Source organism: Silurus aristotelis (assembly GCF_946808225.1).
Source record: "Silurus aristotelis genome assembly, contig: scaffold_194, whole genome shotgun sequence".
Lineage (NCBI taxonomy): Eukaryota > Metazoa > Chordata > Actinopteri > Siluriformes > Siluridae > Silurus > Silurus aristotelis.
Window position 1 is genome coordinate 4527 of NW_028149107.1, and position 17318 is coordinate 21844.

The following is a 17318-nucleotide window of genomic DNA, read 5'->3' on the forward strand; positions in this document are numbered from 1 at the left end:
CGTATCTGAGTGAACTTCTGTACCAGTATGATCCTCCACGCCTACTTAGATCAAAAGGTGCAGGCTATCTGTTGGTTCCTCCAATAATGAAGATTACAGCAGGGGGCAGATCTTTCTCTTATAAAGCCCCACAGTTATGGAACAGCCTTCCAACCAGTGTTCGGGACTCAGACACAGTCTCAGTGTTCAAGTCGAGGTTGAAAACATATTTATTCAGTCAAGCCTTTAATCAGTAGATTTTTTCTCAGGTAAAGGCTCAGATCTGGAGGAAACATTGATATAGAGTGTTTGGTGAACTGGGATATTTGTACGCTGTCGTCCCCTCACATTCACGTGTTCACTCAGGTTTGTTGATGGTGGTGTGGTGGGTCGTCTCTTATCCCAGAGATCCTCATGTCTGTGTTGCCTTCTGGTTCTCCCTTTTAGTTATGCTGCTATAGCGAGTCTTGCCAGAGTCCAAACTGCACAGTGACTTTAACTCTCATGCAACAATAGGTACACTTAATAATCCATATCCTTCTCTTCCTGTCACCCTCTTCTCTCTCTCTCTCTCTCTCTCTCTCTCTCTCTCTCTCTCTCTCTCACACTCTCTCTCTCTCTCTCTCTCTCTCTCTCTCTCTCTCTCTCTCTCTCTCTCTCTCTCTCGGTCGAGTTAAACATGCTCCTGAGGCTCCAGTGACCACTGTTCCTGCCCCTCTCCCCCCCGTGGATCTTCCCACTTCATCCAGGCCTGCCTGGATTGGACTTTAGTTGATGTCAACAGTCTCCTACACTGATGTCAACAGTCTCCTACACTGACTCAGAAATACACTTCGCTTTTGATCATCATCACTGCACCCCGCAACATTGTATACCCGCCACAAATGGACATTCGGTGTAACCCAGATGAGGATGGGTTCCCTCTTGAGTCTGGTTCCTCTCAAGGTTTCTTCCTTATGCCATCTCGGGGAGTTTTTCCTTGCCACAGTCGCCAGTCGCCACCGGCTTGCTCATCAGGGACAAACTTACTCATAAAGAACATATTCATTTTTAATCACCGCATTATCTGTGTAAAGCTGCTTTGAGACAATGTTCATTGTTAAAAGCGCTATACAAATAAACATGAATTGAATTGAATTGATAATGATGATGATGATGATGATGGTAGTGATTATGATGATGATGATGATGATGATGATGATGGTAGTGATAATAAAGATGATGGTGATGATGGTAGTGATGATGAAGATGGTGATTATGGTGATGATTATGGTGATGATGAAGACGATGGTGATGATGGTGGTGATAATGGTGATGATGAAGATTGTGGTGGTGATGAAGATGATGGTGATGATGGTAGTGATGATGAAGATGATGGTGATTATGAAGATGATGGTGATGATGATGAGGATGATGTTGATGATGATGATGGTAGTGATGTTGAAGATGATGGTGATGATGATGATGATGATGCTGATGGTAGTGATGATGAAGATGATGGTGATGGTGATGATGATGGTAGTGATGATGGTGATGATGGTAGTGATGATGATGATGATGATGATGATGATGATGGTAGTGATGATGGTGATGATGATAATGATGATGGTAGTGATGATGGTGATGATGAAGATGATGATGATGAAGATAATGATGATGGTGATGATGATGATGATGATGATGGTAGTGATGATGATGATGGTGATGATGAAGATGATGGTGATGATGAAGATGATGGTGATGATGATGATGATGGTAATGATGATGATGTTGGTAGTGATGATGAAGATGATGGTGATGATGAAGATGATGGTGATGATGAAGATGATGATGATGATGATGTATAAATCATGAAGCTGAAAGTTGTGGAAAGATGATTTTTCACAAACAGACGTGTGGGGTTATGACGTCTAGACGTCGTCACCTCTCACTATGACATGGAGCGCCTTCAGCTCTGACCACCTGCATATAAGAGAAACCCTGGACTGCAGCAGAAGCACACGATCGCCTCTCAGCATGTCGAACAACCAAAAACAAGGTACTGCTGCAGACCTGCTGAAAGGCTTTCACACACTTCTCTCACTTCTACAGCTCTGGATTCATCTTTGGGTTTTTATTTCCGCTTTACTCTTTCATTCTTTTGTTTCATTTTTTATTTCATTTGCATTTATTTCCTCTCTGTCATTTCATTTTTTTTTACTTTTCTCTCCTCTCTGTGGCTGTAAGCTGCTTTTTGGAGGTTCATTAAGGCGTTTCCTCTCATTATTACACAGAAATGTTTATATTTGTTTCTTACGAAGGGACTGGGTGATATTTTTATCATCTTTCTCCTACTGGTTGCTGCTCCTTCTGTCTGTAGTCGTTCTCTTGGTGGCATTTCTGTGTCTGGACCTGTGTTCCTGTGTGAGCACCGTGCCGCTCTGTGCCTACGGACACACCGGCTGCCAGCTCCTGTCTCTGGCTGATCTCTTTGACAGGGTCATCCAACACTCCTCCAGGATGCATGGGCTCTCCAGCGACCTGCACTTCCAGCTGGTGAGGAAATTTTTTTACAAAGAAAATATCATTTTGATAGACTGAAGTTATTATGAGGTCTTGGCTATAATGATACTGTAATAATGAGAGTCAGGAGACTGAAGAGTTAAAATACACTGTTCGTTATCAGTGCTGATATTTAATCATTCTCTTATAGCACATTGACCACATTCTCCTCCACACAGCGGCGTTCCTTTCCTTAGAAAGATCTGCTCTGAAAAATCCTATTTATATTACACACATCAGGACCAATCCTTTTGTCCAATTTAAACAAAGTATTGGACATGAATATATTTGAATAAACCATCAAATAAATAAATAATTTATGATGATATATATTGTTTTTGTTTTTTTATTTAAAATATTTAAATGAATAAATAAATAGAATTGTTTATCCCAAGCCAAATAGCAATCATTAATTAATAATCAATATCACTAACACTAATAATAATAAATAATTATAATAATTATTATTATTATACATTAGATAACAGTAACTAACAACCACTATGCTTTTATTATCATTATTATTATTATTATTATTATTATTATTATTATCATTATTATTATTATTATTATTATTATTATTATTATTATTATTATTATTATTATTATTATCATTATTATTATTATTATTATTATTATTATTATTATTATTATTATTAAATGAATGCAGTGGATAAAAGTAAAGTCAAAAAACAGCATCAAAGTTTTTATTAGTCCAGGAAGTGATTTTATCCAGTAAATGTGTGTAAATCTCCTTTTCTCTGTGTGAATCATTAAGGAAAAATACCTCCTTCCGGGAAAAAACTACATCAGTGGCGTTTACCGCAAGTGTCACACATCCAGTATACTCACTCCTAACGTCAAGGAGACGGCACAGAAACTGGCTGTGAGTTCACTGATCTGTCTGTCTTCTGTCTGTCTGTCTGTCTGTCTGTCTGTCTGTCTGTCTGTCTGTCTGTCTGTCTGTCTGTTATCTGTCATCTGTCTGTCTGTCTGCCAGCTGTCTCTCTCTCTCTCTCTCTCTCTCTTATTCACCTCTAAAACAATAAATCATCAGTCTTTTCTCCTGTTCTCTCCATTAAGGTCCATTAATTACTATGTACCAGATGTTTTAAGATCTCTCTCACACACACACACACACTCTCTCTCTCTCTCTCTCTCTCTCTCTCTCTCTCTCTCTCTCTCTCTCTCTCTCTCTCTCTCAGCATGAGGAGTTAACAGAGATCATTCTCAAGCTGCTGATGGCCTGGAAGTATCCTCTGTCCCTACTCCATGAGAGCATGTCCAACCAAAAAGACTTTAAGAACTTGATCAGCAGCAAAGTTTTGGAGATGAGCAGCATTGCTCTGGAGCTCAAGAAAGGAGTGGAGAAAGTCCTGGAGAAGGTATGTCACCTACACCACCCAATAACCTACGTCTGTACGAAGAATCCCGAAAAAGCTGCTTAGCTGTAAGAAATGAATGGTAGATCTCCAGGTAGTTCAGGTGGGTACGGTGTAGATGTGTGTATCTACAGTCTCATGGATTTAGAAGAAGTCACGTATCAGGGAGGTGTATATATTTGTCAGTATCATGAATGTGTGGACTCTCTGATTGTAGACTTTCTTCCTGCACCATCCACACAGATGCAGATGTTGGGGATAATCAGTGACTCGATGAATAGCTTCACCTTTCCTGAAGACTTATTTCCTGCCAGCGGAGAGGCCATGAGTGAACACCAGCTCCTTTACTGTTTCCGCCGAGATTCAGACAAGGTCCAGAACTACCTGAAGATCCTTAAATGCAGAATTGTACCTGATGATGGCTGCTGAGCTCCTCACCCTCACAGACCATGCTCAGTGCACTGCATTCTGATCTTCCACTGTTTATGTCCATGTTTACTTCACACATAGAGGAACCTGACTTAAGATGATACTGTAGTCATCATGAAGAGGTCTGAATAAAAAAACTCAGTTCTTCAGCAGAAAGAAAATGTTCAGTGTGTTTTTTTTATATGAACTCATCAATAAGAACTGAACATTGGATCGCCAGGGAGGATTTGGTGTCGCGTTGTATTAGCGCTTTCAGTGGAGTGTGTGGTTTGGATAAAAGGACACAGAAGAACCTGTAGATGAGTAGAAACATCAGGCAAAACCAGTTCAGTGACAGCCTCAGGCTACTCCTTTGCTCCATGTGAACCTTTAACATTTCTAACACACAGATCACATGTGCAGAAAAAACACAAGTGTACGTCATCATTACCAGGAATCACTTCTATTATACTGTAGAAAATCTGATGACGTCTGATATCATCACCATCATCCAGAGAAGAAATCATACCTACAGGAAGTTATACATAAAAATTAATTAATGTAGTCGAATCAAATGGATTAATTTTTATCTGAAACTCTGTGCCATTGGTTTGGTTACAAAATATAGTATAAAGTCATGAAACACAAACACACACTGATCCATGGGCTGTAGAGGAAACTGCTGAAGACCACTGTTTATCAGGATTAAGTGATTTAAACAGTTAGAACTAATCAAATGATTTGGATCTTCAACACTGATCTGTTCTTGTGTTGCTGTGAACTCTTCAGACGATGGCAGCAAACCTCCAACATTTCACCGCGAGAAGAAGAACCGTTGAGAAGACGTCAATAGAGGGCAGTGTTGAGCAGCAAGAGCAGATCTTTTGTTCTTGCTCTACAGTGCAGATATTTGAGGAGATGAAAAGCAGACCACCCAAACCTCAGGTCCACAAAAGTTTTGAAAACAAGAATCTTAAAGTAAAGTAAATAAAAAGAAAGTCTTTCTCTCACTTGCAATAACTGCATCAATCTAGCATACCACTGACCTCACCACACTTCCGTGATGTTTCTCCAGGCTTGGAGCTCAGCTTCTTCTAGTTGTTTTGTGTTTCGGGAGGTTTCTCCATCCAGGAGGTCTGCTGATGGACTTGTCCAGTCTAAAGCACTTCCCTCCAGATGAAATCCATTATGCTGCATGATGATGTTTCTCCTAATTAGATGGGATGTATTTCTGTGTCAATATTTATAACAAATATTTCTGTAGACTTCTGATTTCATCACGAGTTCCATTATAAATAAAGATTAATGAGTTTGTTCCACACACAGCCATGCAAGCCCAAGCCATGACACTACCACCTCCGTGCTTCACCCATCAGCTCACCCTTGTTTTGGATCAGGAGAACATCCTTTCCTTCTCTACATTATGGATTTTCCATGATGTTGGTAGAGCTCCACCAGAAATGTTGTGGATCATCTCTGTCTTTCTTTGTGAATTTCAATCTGGTGTTTTGATTAGTTTTTTTATATTTAATATAAATATTAGTTTTTATATGTTTATTATTTATATTAATATTTATTTATTTATAATAATAATAATAATAATTATTAATATTATTATTTAGTTTTTTTTCATGGATTTCAGCCAAATTTCTACATTATAACATGTTTCTCATATTTGTGAGGAGGTAACCATAAAGTGAAAGATGCGCCCACACACACACACACACACACACACACACACACACACTATTCGGGAGGTGGAGAAGGAGGAGGAGAAAAGTGGGCCGGCTGTGGGGCGGGTGTTGAACATGGTACTGTCTCGCGCGCGATGTCCGAGCCTCCAGATACTAAACACTTCTGACACTCACACGCACGTGCGCACACACACACACACACACACACACACGCGTGCACACACACTCATACACACACGCGAGAGCATACACACGCGCACAGGCGCGCGCGTTACCCAAGTGTCACCAACTTTTCCAGGATCTCTCCCGGGGTTTTAAAGACGAGCGAGCAGGAGAACATCTCCGCGTGGATTTAGTGCACAATCAATCCTAGGGTGAAGATCATGGAGACACAGTCCAGGACAGGGGCAGAGGACCACAGTGCGGCCGGAGAGACGCCTTTGCCTGTGGACTTTGCAGCGGCGGACTCGGCGGGTCTGTGGGGCTCCAACGTGAGGAAACACCAGCACAAGCACAACCTGAAGCACCGCTACGAGCTGCTCGAGACACTGGGCAGAGGAACCTACGGCAAGGTGAAGAAGGCCGTGGAGAGACACACCGGGCGCGTGGTGAGTCCCACAGGGGGTGAGGGTGAGGGTTGCCAGATTGGTGGCTTTATCTTTGAATAAGACTTCTGTTTATCATTTACAAGTGTGTGTGTGTGTGTGTGTGTGTGTGTGTGTGTGTGTGTGTGTGTGACTGAATCTGATTTGATCTTCACTGTATCATTAGGGGAAGAGTAGTTACTTTATTATGTATTTATTACCTGTAAAAAGACATGATATGACCATCACACCTACACGTGTTTACTCAGACTTTTAGACACGTGGAGTAATCGTGGTACATTAATAAGGTGTAACATTTACACGTGACTCTCTTCTTTATGGTTGATTGATGCCAGACGGTAGCAGAAGCATGACTTACTGTCAAACAGTTTTACCATCATCATAATAACACTATAATAAGCGTTAGGAAATAAAACACCTCATGCCATCTCACATAGATTCTCTAAAGCAGTCGCGGTGAAAAGCATTCGTGACGTGTCAAAATGTCTTATTCTGTCTTTGAAGGTGTGTATGTTTACAGCTCACAAATGCGTATTTGATTGAGATGACAAAATACAGGCCAATCTGGCAACCCAGAACAGCAGATTTGACATCAACTTTAGGCAGTTCTTCACAAGCATGGAATAATCCTCAAGCTCTTCCTAGCGTTTAATCACTGTAAAGACGTAGACGCAGGACAGCTGCGTGTTCTTCAGCGGCATGTCGAGCGCCAGCATTTCTACTCAAACATATATGAAGCAATCTCTAGTAGCAGGAGCACATGTGATCCACTGCTGCAAGAGTGTTGATATGAGCCTTGTGAAGGGCACACACCTGCATTCCTGTGTTTTGGTGCTGGTGGAATGAGGGACTATAGGAATGGTGGTGGATAAACACATGTTGTGTAAGAATGTGTCCTTGGAGCATCTGCTGTCATTGTAACCAGGTGAAAGGATAAACAGAATGCAGGACAGGACAGAATTCACCGCTTCCTTCCACCTGTATGCACGAGGAAAAGCTCACGTCATCGAGATTAGAACCACTCTCAGACTTCTCTTTAAGTGGAGAGTAAATATTGCATGATTTCTTCTCACACTCAGTCTTCTGACTCAGAGTGAAGGATTCACTGGAATATTTATACGATTGTGTACATATATAGAGAGAGGGATGAGGACGGTTCTCCTCCGTCACGTTCAGGGTGTACATTTTGTGTGAACTGCTTCATCGAGTTGCTTCATGCATCAGCGTGTAGACTTTCTTCTAAACAGCCACTCAGGTTAAACAGCACACCTGATGTCTGTCTTGCTTGAACAATGCACTGCTCTATATGTGAGAAGGTACCTTCAGCTAAAGCTTACATTGGGAAGAAGCATCAAGCCAGCTGGCATATGCATCAAACGCAGGCCTGCTTAATGATCCATAGCCGGTGCCCAGACTCCGAGCCCTGCCCAGGCGCGTCTGTGTGTGCTTCCCTCATCATATGACTTTAATGAGTTTATGCTTTCACTATAATTAAGGTCAGGTCTAAAAGGAACTTGACCCTAATTATAGTGAAAGCTTATTCTGACATTCTGTGCCCCTGGTGTGCTTCTAAACCACACATGAACCAAACACACCCACATATTTTCTCCTTTAAATATATTACAAAACTCTAAAGCAGTTGATTTGGAGATTAGAAAATATCCTCTTGGGCGATGATTGGTTTTTTCAAGAATCATATTTTTGGCACGTTGGGCAGGTGTGCTAATTTTGCCCATAAAAGTCCAGAGCAGGATGGAGCTGTGAAAGACACAGGTTGGACAGGAAGTTGGGCTCTCAGCACCATTTCCCCTAGTCTACTTTATGACTCAGAACAGGAACATGCAAACAGACCCAACAGACTTCCTGTAGATATAATCCCCAGATTTCACTTCTCTGACTCCAAAAATATCCAGCCTCAATAGTTTGATAAGCCGAAACCCCGTTACACTGCCTTCTATAGCAGAGTGAATTTGTTTACGTTGTATCCCTAAAGGAAAAGGAATGAACGAGTGAGAGAAGGGACTTCAGTCTCAGAAGATGCACTGAATTCCGGCTGGCTGAGGATCTGCGATGTCCGTTTGGAAAGTGTAAGGGGAATAGGCTAATAATAACTACCGTGGAGCACACAGACTTCTGAGATGTCTGTTCGTCCTTTCAGGAACCTACTTTCTCTCAAGGTTGAAGAACTCGGTGCGACTTCACAACTTTTCCTGCTGCAGCCAGCAAAATTTATACAAAAATAAAAAAAGTAAATATTCAAATAAACCCTTTATCGTCGTGTATCTCGGTCATGTGTTCTAGCTGTTACTGAGGCACGGTTTCGTCCCTGAGCTGGTGAATTCCTAACAAGCTGATGAGTCACTTCATAGGGTGTTTGGAGACAGGAAGTACTTCCCATCCACTCTGTCACCCTTCCTGCCTCTGTTCTGCCATCTAACACGGTTGGGGGAGAGAAACTGTGTGGTGTAATTATCATTATTTTACACCACAAGGCTAATAAACCAATCAGCTTCCTTTAGGACGAATCAATACATGGATTTATACTGGTTGGAGTAATTAATAAATAAATGCTTTAAAGGTGGAATCAGTACTTTAGAGACTGATCAGCACAGGTAGTTGATCCCTGGAACTATCGGCTTTTGGAAAAAATCCTTACCGATAGTTTTTCCGGTTTACGGTCTGCTGTGATAACGAGAGCGCCCTATAGAGGCCATTCACTGACACCACGTGCTGTATGTGTTTACACGGGAGACTGCGTGCTGCACGGAGAGCACTGTACTATATTTATTATTTATAACTTATTCATTATTAAATTATGTTAAGTAATGAATATATACTCATATTTATTTTATTTTGCACATTTTTATAATTCAGAACTGTTTTTTGTAATAAAGTTCTGTTTCACATGGAGTGTTTCGGTTGATTAATCGGTTAACAGCGAGTACGATCCAAACTAGATACCAGTATCAGTAAAATCCACTATCGCTCGTGCTCTAACTTCTCATATCATCACAAATTATAAACGTAATCAGTAAATAGAAGAACACGGTTAGATGCAGTTCTCCTCATTTTAAAGCAGCTTTGGTGCCTCTGGTGTCCCGTTCTCTATAACAGGAACTAAACGTATCACTTCTATCGCACCAGTCGAAGGCGGATTGGCGATGCTTTGGAGTGGATGCAGTTCTTTACATTTCAGAACAGCTCACCTCTGACATCACGTCTAAATACACCTTTTATTTGTGTCCGATTTTTTAGGTTGCAATCAAGTCCATCCGTAAGGAGAAGATCAAAGATGAACAGGACATGGTTCACATCCGCAGAGAGATCGAGATCATGTCTTCCCTACGCCACACGCACATTATATCTATATACGAAGGTGTGTATTTTCTTTCCCAATCTTGTGGTATTTACAGCACACTGAAATCTGATCAGTGGAAATGCTTGTTTATGGGCATTCAAGAGCATCCAATCACAAGCCTCGATTTTCCTCAGGATCACTGAAATAATCCTAAATAATCAAAAATGTCCTGGAAATTAAAAGAGCGTGTGTGTGTGTGTGTGTGTGTGTGTGTGTGTAAGGGTAAAGGCATGGATGTGGCATGAGCAGACGTGATCAACGTGCCCTTGATATGATGGACCGTATAATTATACTGTCCAAGGACAAGACCCTATCACTCCACAGCCACTTTCACGAGACTCTCACTCTCTCACCAACATGCATACCAACACACACACACGCGCGCACGCGCACACACGCTCTTTACACGATGCACCTCACACCTGTTAGCTCTGGCAGCTCCTAACCGGGGTGTTCATGACTGATTGCAGAGGGTCTGGAGCTCAGCCATGCACTCGTCCAGCACCTCAGCCAACATGGCAATGTTTCATGTCAGGAAGCAGAACTAAACCACCAACACTAAATCCATTACACAGAGCCGTAATACGACACATTTCTCATGGAATTCAGCCTGCTTTCAAAAGATCTACCATCATCATCAACCATAAATAATATAATCTCCACGATCTCTATGTGCGCAGTGTTCGAGAATAAGGACAAGATCGTCATCGTGATGGAGTACGCCAGCAAAGGCGAGCTGTACGACTACATCAGCGAGCGGCGTAAGCTGAGCGAGAGAGAGACCAGACACTTCTTCAGGCAGATCGTCTCAGCTGTACATCACTGTCACAAGGTGAGGATCTGACGAGGAGAAAGCTCAGTCGACTGGATTCATCTGAAGTGCTTTATCGTACGTAGAAACAGGACGAATCAAAATGCATGAATTCATTTTATGGTGAATTGATCTGGGATCTGACACTGAATTCTCCATTCTGATTGGTCAGAGGGATTATATTACATTATTCCACTCATTATAATGTTACCACTCGTGTGTGTGTTTGTGTGTGTGTGAGTGTGTGTGTAAAATCTTTTGCCAATTTTTAAGAAAGGTTTTTGCTCCCAAACTCCATTCTCACACCCACTTACACACTGCTGTTAATCAAACGCTCCACAAACACATCAAGAAGTTTTAAACTTTTTAGAAACATCAGATCACAGAGACGAATGTTTGGATTTGGTTAGAAAGTCCAGCATGTGGTCAGTGCAGGTTGCTCACACAGCTGGCTGCTGATGTCATCCCCTGTTCAGCCGGGGGTTTTGAGCCATCGCTCTGCTGAGCGCAGCATTACACCGGGGCAGAGCAGCACGACAGAGGAGAGGTCAGGACACGGCAGTCCTTATACAGGATGCGGGGAAGTGCAGGGTGTGTGTGTGTGTGTGTGTGTGTGTGTGTGTGTGTGTGTGTTTGGAAAAAGCAGCGTGTGTTAGCGTGGGCGTGTTTAAAAATGACAGCTTGTGTTCACATAGTGAAGTAATTTAAACACACACACACACACACACACACACACACACACACACACACACACACACACTCTCTCAAAGGAAACTACACATCCACAAATACTTTCCTTTTCCAGGTGTGTTTTAATCCAGACTGTGAAATGATCAGGATACGGGCATTCTGGAAGCAGTGGACATGTTGTGTGGTACAGATATAAATGAGATATAAACATGATCCAGGTCGTGGATGAGTGAGTTTGCGTTAAGTTCTCATGATCTTCTCGATGTGTTTCAGAAAGGTGTGGTGCACCGAGATCTAAAACTGGAAAATGTGCTGCTAGATGACAATTATAATATAAAGGTAACATTTCCATCAATGTAAATAAAAGATATGTGTATTTTATGTAACGTGTGTGTGTTTGTGTGTTTGTGTGTTTGTGTGTGTGTGTGTGTGTGTGTGTGTGTGTGTGTGTGAGAGAGAAAGATTTGTCATATATACAGTATCATACCCTGTTTTTTTCCTGATTCAGATTGCAGATTTTGGGTTGTCCAACATTTACCACAAAGACAAGCTTCTGCAGACCTTCTGTGGATCTCCTCTTTATGCTTCACCTGAAATTGTAAATGGAAGACCATATCGAGGTCCAGAGGTGAGCAGAACTATTTACATTTACAGCATCTGGTTCATGCCCAAATCAATCAGGCCGAATCTCACGATTTTAATCGTTTTAATTGGCGTGTCTTTTATATAGAAGTGTAACTAGAAACAAACTCTTATATCTTCAGCCGTGATATAAAACAAGTGCAGTAATTCAGTACTCAGTGCTGTAGAAAATGCAAATACACAGTCGTGTGAGATGAACACACAGGACACTGAATGATAACTACGCAGTCTTGGATGGAAGAACCCAAGCAAAGAATTGGGAGAACTTCGTCTGTAGCATCTCATGCGATTCTGAAGGAAACAACCAAAAGTGCAACAGCCAAGTGTTGCAGAGATCACAAACAAAATGCAGCCCACAGCAACAACGGGTTTAAAACATCCAGAGACTTGGACAGTTCAGGAAGTTCCAGTACAATCATAAAGATAATCCAGTAACCACAGAAACTTTAACTAAACCAAAAACCTGTGATAATTCAACCAAATCATGAGCTGAAATAACAAGAACATAGAAAAGATAAGACTCTGTTCCACATCAGCACCTAATCACACACACGTTACTGTTTATTAACACTAAATATAAAAAAACTGGTTAACCCTACACACACACACACACACACACACACACACACACACACAGTGTAAATGTGCTACATAGTGAGGACCAAGGTTCATCTGAGGACCCAGTCAGCCCTTTGGTTTCTCGTACTTTAGACGATCAGAGTGTTTGCCAGCTGGAATGAGGACTAATCTTCAAACTATTACAGAATTCTGCAGTTCATGTGGCACCCAAACACAATCCCTCAATCATCTCAGCAAGCAGCTGAAAAATGGCTGTTCTCAAAAAAATACAGGCATGAGATTTTAACTGCGTAAACACACAAAGGACACATGGATTCATGTATATAATACAGTTATAGAACAAACACACACACACACACACACACACACACACACACACACACACACACACACACACACACACACACACACACACACATTCCCTTTAGTGATTCTTTCATTACAGTCTTCCTGCTTGATGGGAAATGCTCCACACTTCTCCTCCATGCCAACAATCACAGAAGTCTCTCATCTCCTGTAGGTCAGAAAGGTCAGCAATCATGGGAGTGGACCTTCCTGTGCCCTAATCAGCTATTGTACACCGTAACACTGACTGATTTCTGAAATGTTCTTCTCTCTAATCAGGCTTAGACATGGAACTGCCTTTAAGCTCCGTGAGGGAATTTTCTTGTGATTTATGCATTGTTTTGTTGAAGTTTTCGAGCACTGCGATGCTTGTGGTGTTAATTAGGTTGGATATGAGAGGAAATGTGTGTAGATAATACAGTATGAATGGCTCTGTTCCAGGATTCAGACTTCCAGAACAAATCACAGGTCGATGTTACTGAGTTACTGTAGTTACTTGTGGGCATATTGTTTTAATCGCATTTACATTTTTACACGCCATTTGGCAGATGCCCTTATCCAGAGCAAATTACATTTTCACCTGATTCCTACAACTGAGCATACAAAGCACTTAACCTGGGGTTAAGGGCCTTGCTCAGGGGCCCAGGGGCAGCACCTTGGCGTTGGTGGGATTTGAACTTCCAACCCCCGGCTCCGATGCCTTAAACACTAAGCTACCATGTCCCTCTGGTTATGCATGTGAGAGAGTGTTTCTGAGGAATATCTGAACTTTTAACCCTCTGTCTTGGCAGGTGGACAGCTGGGCTCTTGGTGTGTTGCTGTACACTCTGGTGTATGGCACGATGCCTTTCGATGGAGGAGATCACAAAAGACTCATACGCCAAATCAGCAAAGGGGAGTACCGGGAACCTCCCCAGTCATCAGGTGTGTGTGTGAGAGATCTCCAAATTTTTCCTTGTGGTACATGTCAGTGGTTTCATCAACGTCCTTGACTTTTGGGTCTGTGTGTCTACCAGATGCTCGTGGTCTGATTCGGTGGATGCTGATGGTAAATCCAGATCGCAGGGCCACTGTGGAGGACATCGCCAACCACTGGTGGGTGAACTGGGGCTGGAAGACCAGTGTGTGTGACTGCCAGACCCAGCGAGAGAACAGCTCACCCATGCTCGCTCGTTTTATCGACTGGCAAAGTCGCGCCGAGACTCAGCCAAGCAAACTGGCATTCCCCGATTTAGGTGCCAACGCCAGCGCCACCCTTTCGACCCGTCGTCTCAGGAGGTCTTCAAAAGAAAATGAGGGTGGCATTAGGGCCGTTCTCGAAGAGAAGCCAGCCGTGAAGAGGCCCAAAAGTATCCTAAAAACACGGGCGAGCACCGGAGATCAGCGCTCCCAAAGCTTGTGCGAGGCCGAGCTGCGGCGCTCCATCTGTTACAGGGACGTGGAACCTACCTCGAGTCCCGAGAGAGAGGAAGCGGCAGGAGGCTCACCAGCCAAAATGATGCCTTCTCTCCCTGTGAAAGGCATCCTGAAGAACAACCATCAGCGTGAGTCTGGCTATTATTCCTCTCCTGAGAGCAGTGAGTCCTCCGAGCTCTTAGGAAGCACCGTGGCTCCGCCTCCTAATGCCTCACCACCAAAAAGGGCTCCTGGGAGGAAGGGTATCCTGAAGAGGAACGGAAAATACTCATCTCACGTGGCAGCCCAGATGGACTCGAACCTGCCACAGAGTCAGAATCGATCCTCAACCACAATGAGAGAGGAGATAGGCATCCCAAATAGGGCAGTAGACTGGCCTCCTGCATCTCCTAAACCCAACATCAGGGGAAGCCTTTCAGCCGAGGATCTACTGCAGATGGCAGGATTTAGAGGACTGCAAACAGCAGCACCACACCATGGCTCGAAGAACACCCGCAGTCCACCTGGATCTCCTGGGGACAATGGCAGCTTCTCCCTACTGGGGGATATGGATGATGTGACTCAAGTGTATCAGCAGGCCCTGAACATCAGCAGCCGTCTCAGTTAGAAAGCGAGCGAGAAGCTAAACGCTGAACGGCGAAGCGACTGGATCAGTCAGGAATAATCAATCATGCTTTCAATCATGGACTTTATGTTTACATGCCACAAGAAGGGAAATTTGTGGAGTTTATCAGGTCTTCACGGCGGTGGATGAACGAGGCACCTTACTGACACGTACATCTCCACACGGTTGATGGTTCACAAAACACAAAACATTACAAACCTGACTGCTTACTACTGACCTAAAAAAAAGAGTAAAGAAATAAGAATATTAGAGTTTATTTATTTATAAATGTTTCAGGCATATGAATCTGCATGGCCACAAACACTCATCATTCTTTAAACACTGAACTGCACAGTGACGCAAGGCACATATATCCGGGTCAAAGGTCATACGGTATCAGCACGATATCAGACTCTCATATACACACTGCTGTTCAGTCTGAGCCAGTTCAACATGGGGCGTGGCACAGTGGTGCTGGTGCTGGTACTGGTGCTGGTGCTGGTGCTGGGTGTAACCTGCTGAGTAAATCCAGCGCAGGAACACCTTGCATGTTAACAACAGCCGCTATTGAAACGAAAGGAATCGGCCAGACATCAGACATCAGTGTCTCAAAATGGCGTTCATTCCCAACTTTCTCGATCGGAAAATAAACCACTTGTAAAAAAGTTCAGGTTGAAGACTGTACAGTTAGACATCAGTAACCAATAGATGCTTGTGAGTTTTGTGAAAGTGCAGTGTTTATCTGTAAATCTGTAACAGGATACTACCTTTAACTGGATCTACAGTGCTACAGCTTATACTATGTTAGTATTTATTTGCTTGACATTTACATGACGCTTGCGGTTGAGGGATTTCATTACAGAAAGGCAGCGGAATCTAATGACTGGTTTACACTCTGTAGACAGATGTGCTTTATATGGAACAGGCTGCAGAAAGGAGCACATGACCTGATATATAAACCGAGAACCTAAACAAACAACACGACGGTGACATGCTACGCTTTCTGTAACGGCCAAACTGGAAAACAACTCTTAGCGCCTATTTATCATTTAGGGTGATTTGACAGTAATATACTGAATATTGTGTATTTATAATGTATTTAAATGTATTGTTATTTAATCTTTGATGTATTATATTATTGTGCATTATTCCGATGGCCATTGTTTTTACAAAATGTTATTTGTTAACTGTAGAAATGTCGCGTCTTCACTGAGCAGAAGATTGACTTTAGAATAATTAACCACCTTTTCAATATGGTTCCATTAACAGTATTGCACATAAGATTAGGTTTCTGTCTCTCTCTCTCTCTCTCTCTCTCACTCTCTCTCTCTCTCTCTCTCTCTCTCTCTCTCTCACTCTCTCTCTCTCACTCTCCCTCTCTCTCTCACTCACTCTCTCTCTCACTCTCCCTCTCTCTTCTCTCACTCACTCTCCTCTCTCTCTCTCTCTCTCTCTCTCTCTCTCTCTCTCTCTCACTCTCTCTCTCACTCTCCCTCTCTCTTTCTCTCACTCACTCTCCCTCTCTCTCTCTCTCACTCTCTCTCTCTCTCTCTCTCTCTCTCTCTCTCTCACTCTCTCTCTCTCACTCTCTCTCTTTCTCTCACTCACTCTCTCTCTCTCTCTCACTCTCTCTCTCTCTCTCTCTCTCTCTCTGTCTCTCTCACTCTCTCTCTCACTCTCTCTCTGTAAAAATAAAAGGTATATTCTGGTCCACGACACTTCTGCTACTTCTAATAAAGGTCTTCAATGCAAGTTTTTGTGCGTGTGGTGTGTATATATGTGTGTGTGTGTGTGTGTGTGTGTGTGTGTGTGTGTGTGTGTGTGTGTGTGTGTGTGTGTGTGTGTGATATAGTTGGGATGGTTTCCATTGTGGTTTGTTTTCAGTCATTTTGCAGCCTGCATAGATCATGATGGTGTGTAAACAGATCTCTCCAGCAGTGACATTCTTCAGTTTTACTTTCAGACGTCGTGCACGTGATGAAGATCTGTGAGAAAACCCACCATATGTGGTTGAATTGTGGAGAATTGTTTTTTATCATCAGTAATTTGTACAGAGCAAAATGAGATTAATGAGAATATGATTTCGATTGTTTAATAATGTCTCCTTGGTTGTCTGCCTGCAGAGGGTGTGTGCGGTGAAGCTCAAGTGAAATCTGCTAATATTTTACAGAATGAATTTCACGCGTTCGCAATCACGCTAGCAAAATAATCCAAGACGAATCAAAGACGTTTATAATCAGACACTGACTCGTATCATCCTAGAG

General features: G+C 42.6%; 2 protein-coding genes across 2 annotated transcripts; both read left to right on the forward strand.

The window, feature by feature from the left end:
• The first annotated feature begins 1963 nt into the window (after nucleotides 1-1963).
• On the forward strand, nucleotides 1964-4462 carry prl2 (prolactin 2). The gene is made up of 5 exons (XM_083570841.1): nucleotides 1964-2017; nucleotides 2339-2514; nucleotides 3299-3406; nucleotides 3726-3905; nucleotides 4146-4462. Exons 1-5 carry the CDS (start codon nucleotides 1996-1998, stop codon nucleotides 4329-4331), a joined length of 672 nt encoding a protein of 223 aa, XP_083426967.1. The 5' UTR covers nucleotides 1964-1995; the 3' UTR covers nucleotides 4332-4462.
• Nucleotides 4463-6140: 1678 nt separating this feature from the next.
• Nucleotides 6141-16807, forward strand: nuak1a (NUAK family, SNF1-like kinase, 1a). The gene is made up of 7 exons (XM_083570842.1): nucleotides 6141-6612; nucleotides 9865-9985; nucleotides 10648-10799; nucleotides 11742-11807; nucleotides 11977-12096; nucleotides 13826-13958; nucleotides 14051-16807. Exons 1-7 carry the CDS (start codon nucleotides 6388-6390, stop codon nucleotides 15055-15057), a joined length of 1824 nt encoding a protein of 607 aa, XP_083426968.1. The 5' UTR covers nucleotides 6141-6387; the 3' UTR covers nucleotides 15058-16807.
• Nucleotides 16808-17318: the final 511 nt, after the last annotated feature.

Excerpts from the sequence above, each read along its gene's own strand:
- prl2 (XM_083570841.1), top strand. The coding sequence starts at position 1,996 with ATGTCGAACAACCAAAAACAAG. Across the intron at positions 3,407-3,725 it reads AGACGGCACAGAAACTGGCT|CATGAGGAGTTAACAGAGAT; the intron begins GTGAGTTCACTG and ends TCTCTCTCTCAG. Across the intron at positions 3,906-4,145 it reads TGGAGAAAGTCCTGGAGAAG|ATGCAGATGTTGGGGATAAT; the intron begins GTATGTCACCTA and ends CCATCCACACAG.
- nuak1a (XM_083570842.1), top strand. The coding sequence starts at position 6,388 with ATGGAGACACAGTCCAGGACAGGGGCAGAGGACCACAGTGCGGCCGGA. Across the intron at positions 6,613-9,864 it reads AGAGACACACCGGGCGCGTG|GTTGCAATCAAGTCCATCCG; the intron begins GTGAGTCCCACA and ends CCGATTTTTTAG. Across the intron at positions 9,986-10,647 it reads CATTATATCTATATACGAAG|TGTTCGAGAATAAGGACAAG; the intron begins GTGTGTATTTTC and ends CTATGTGCGCAG.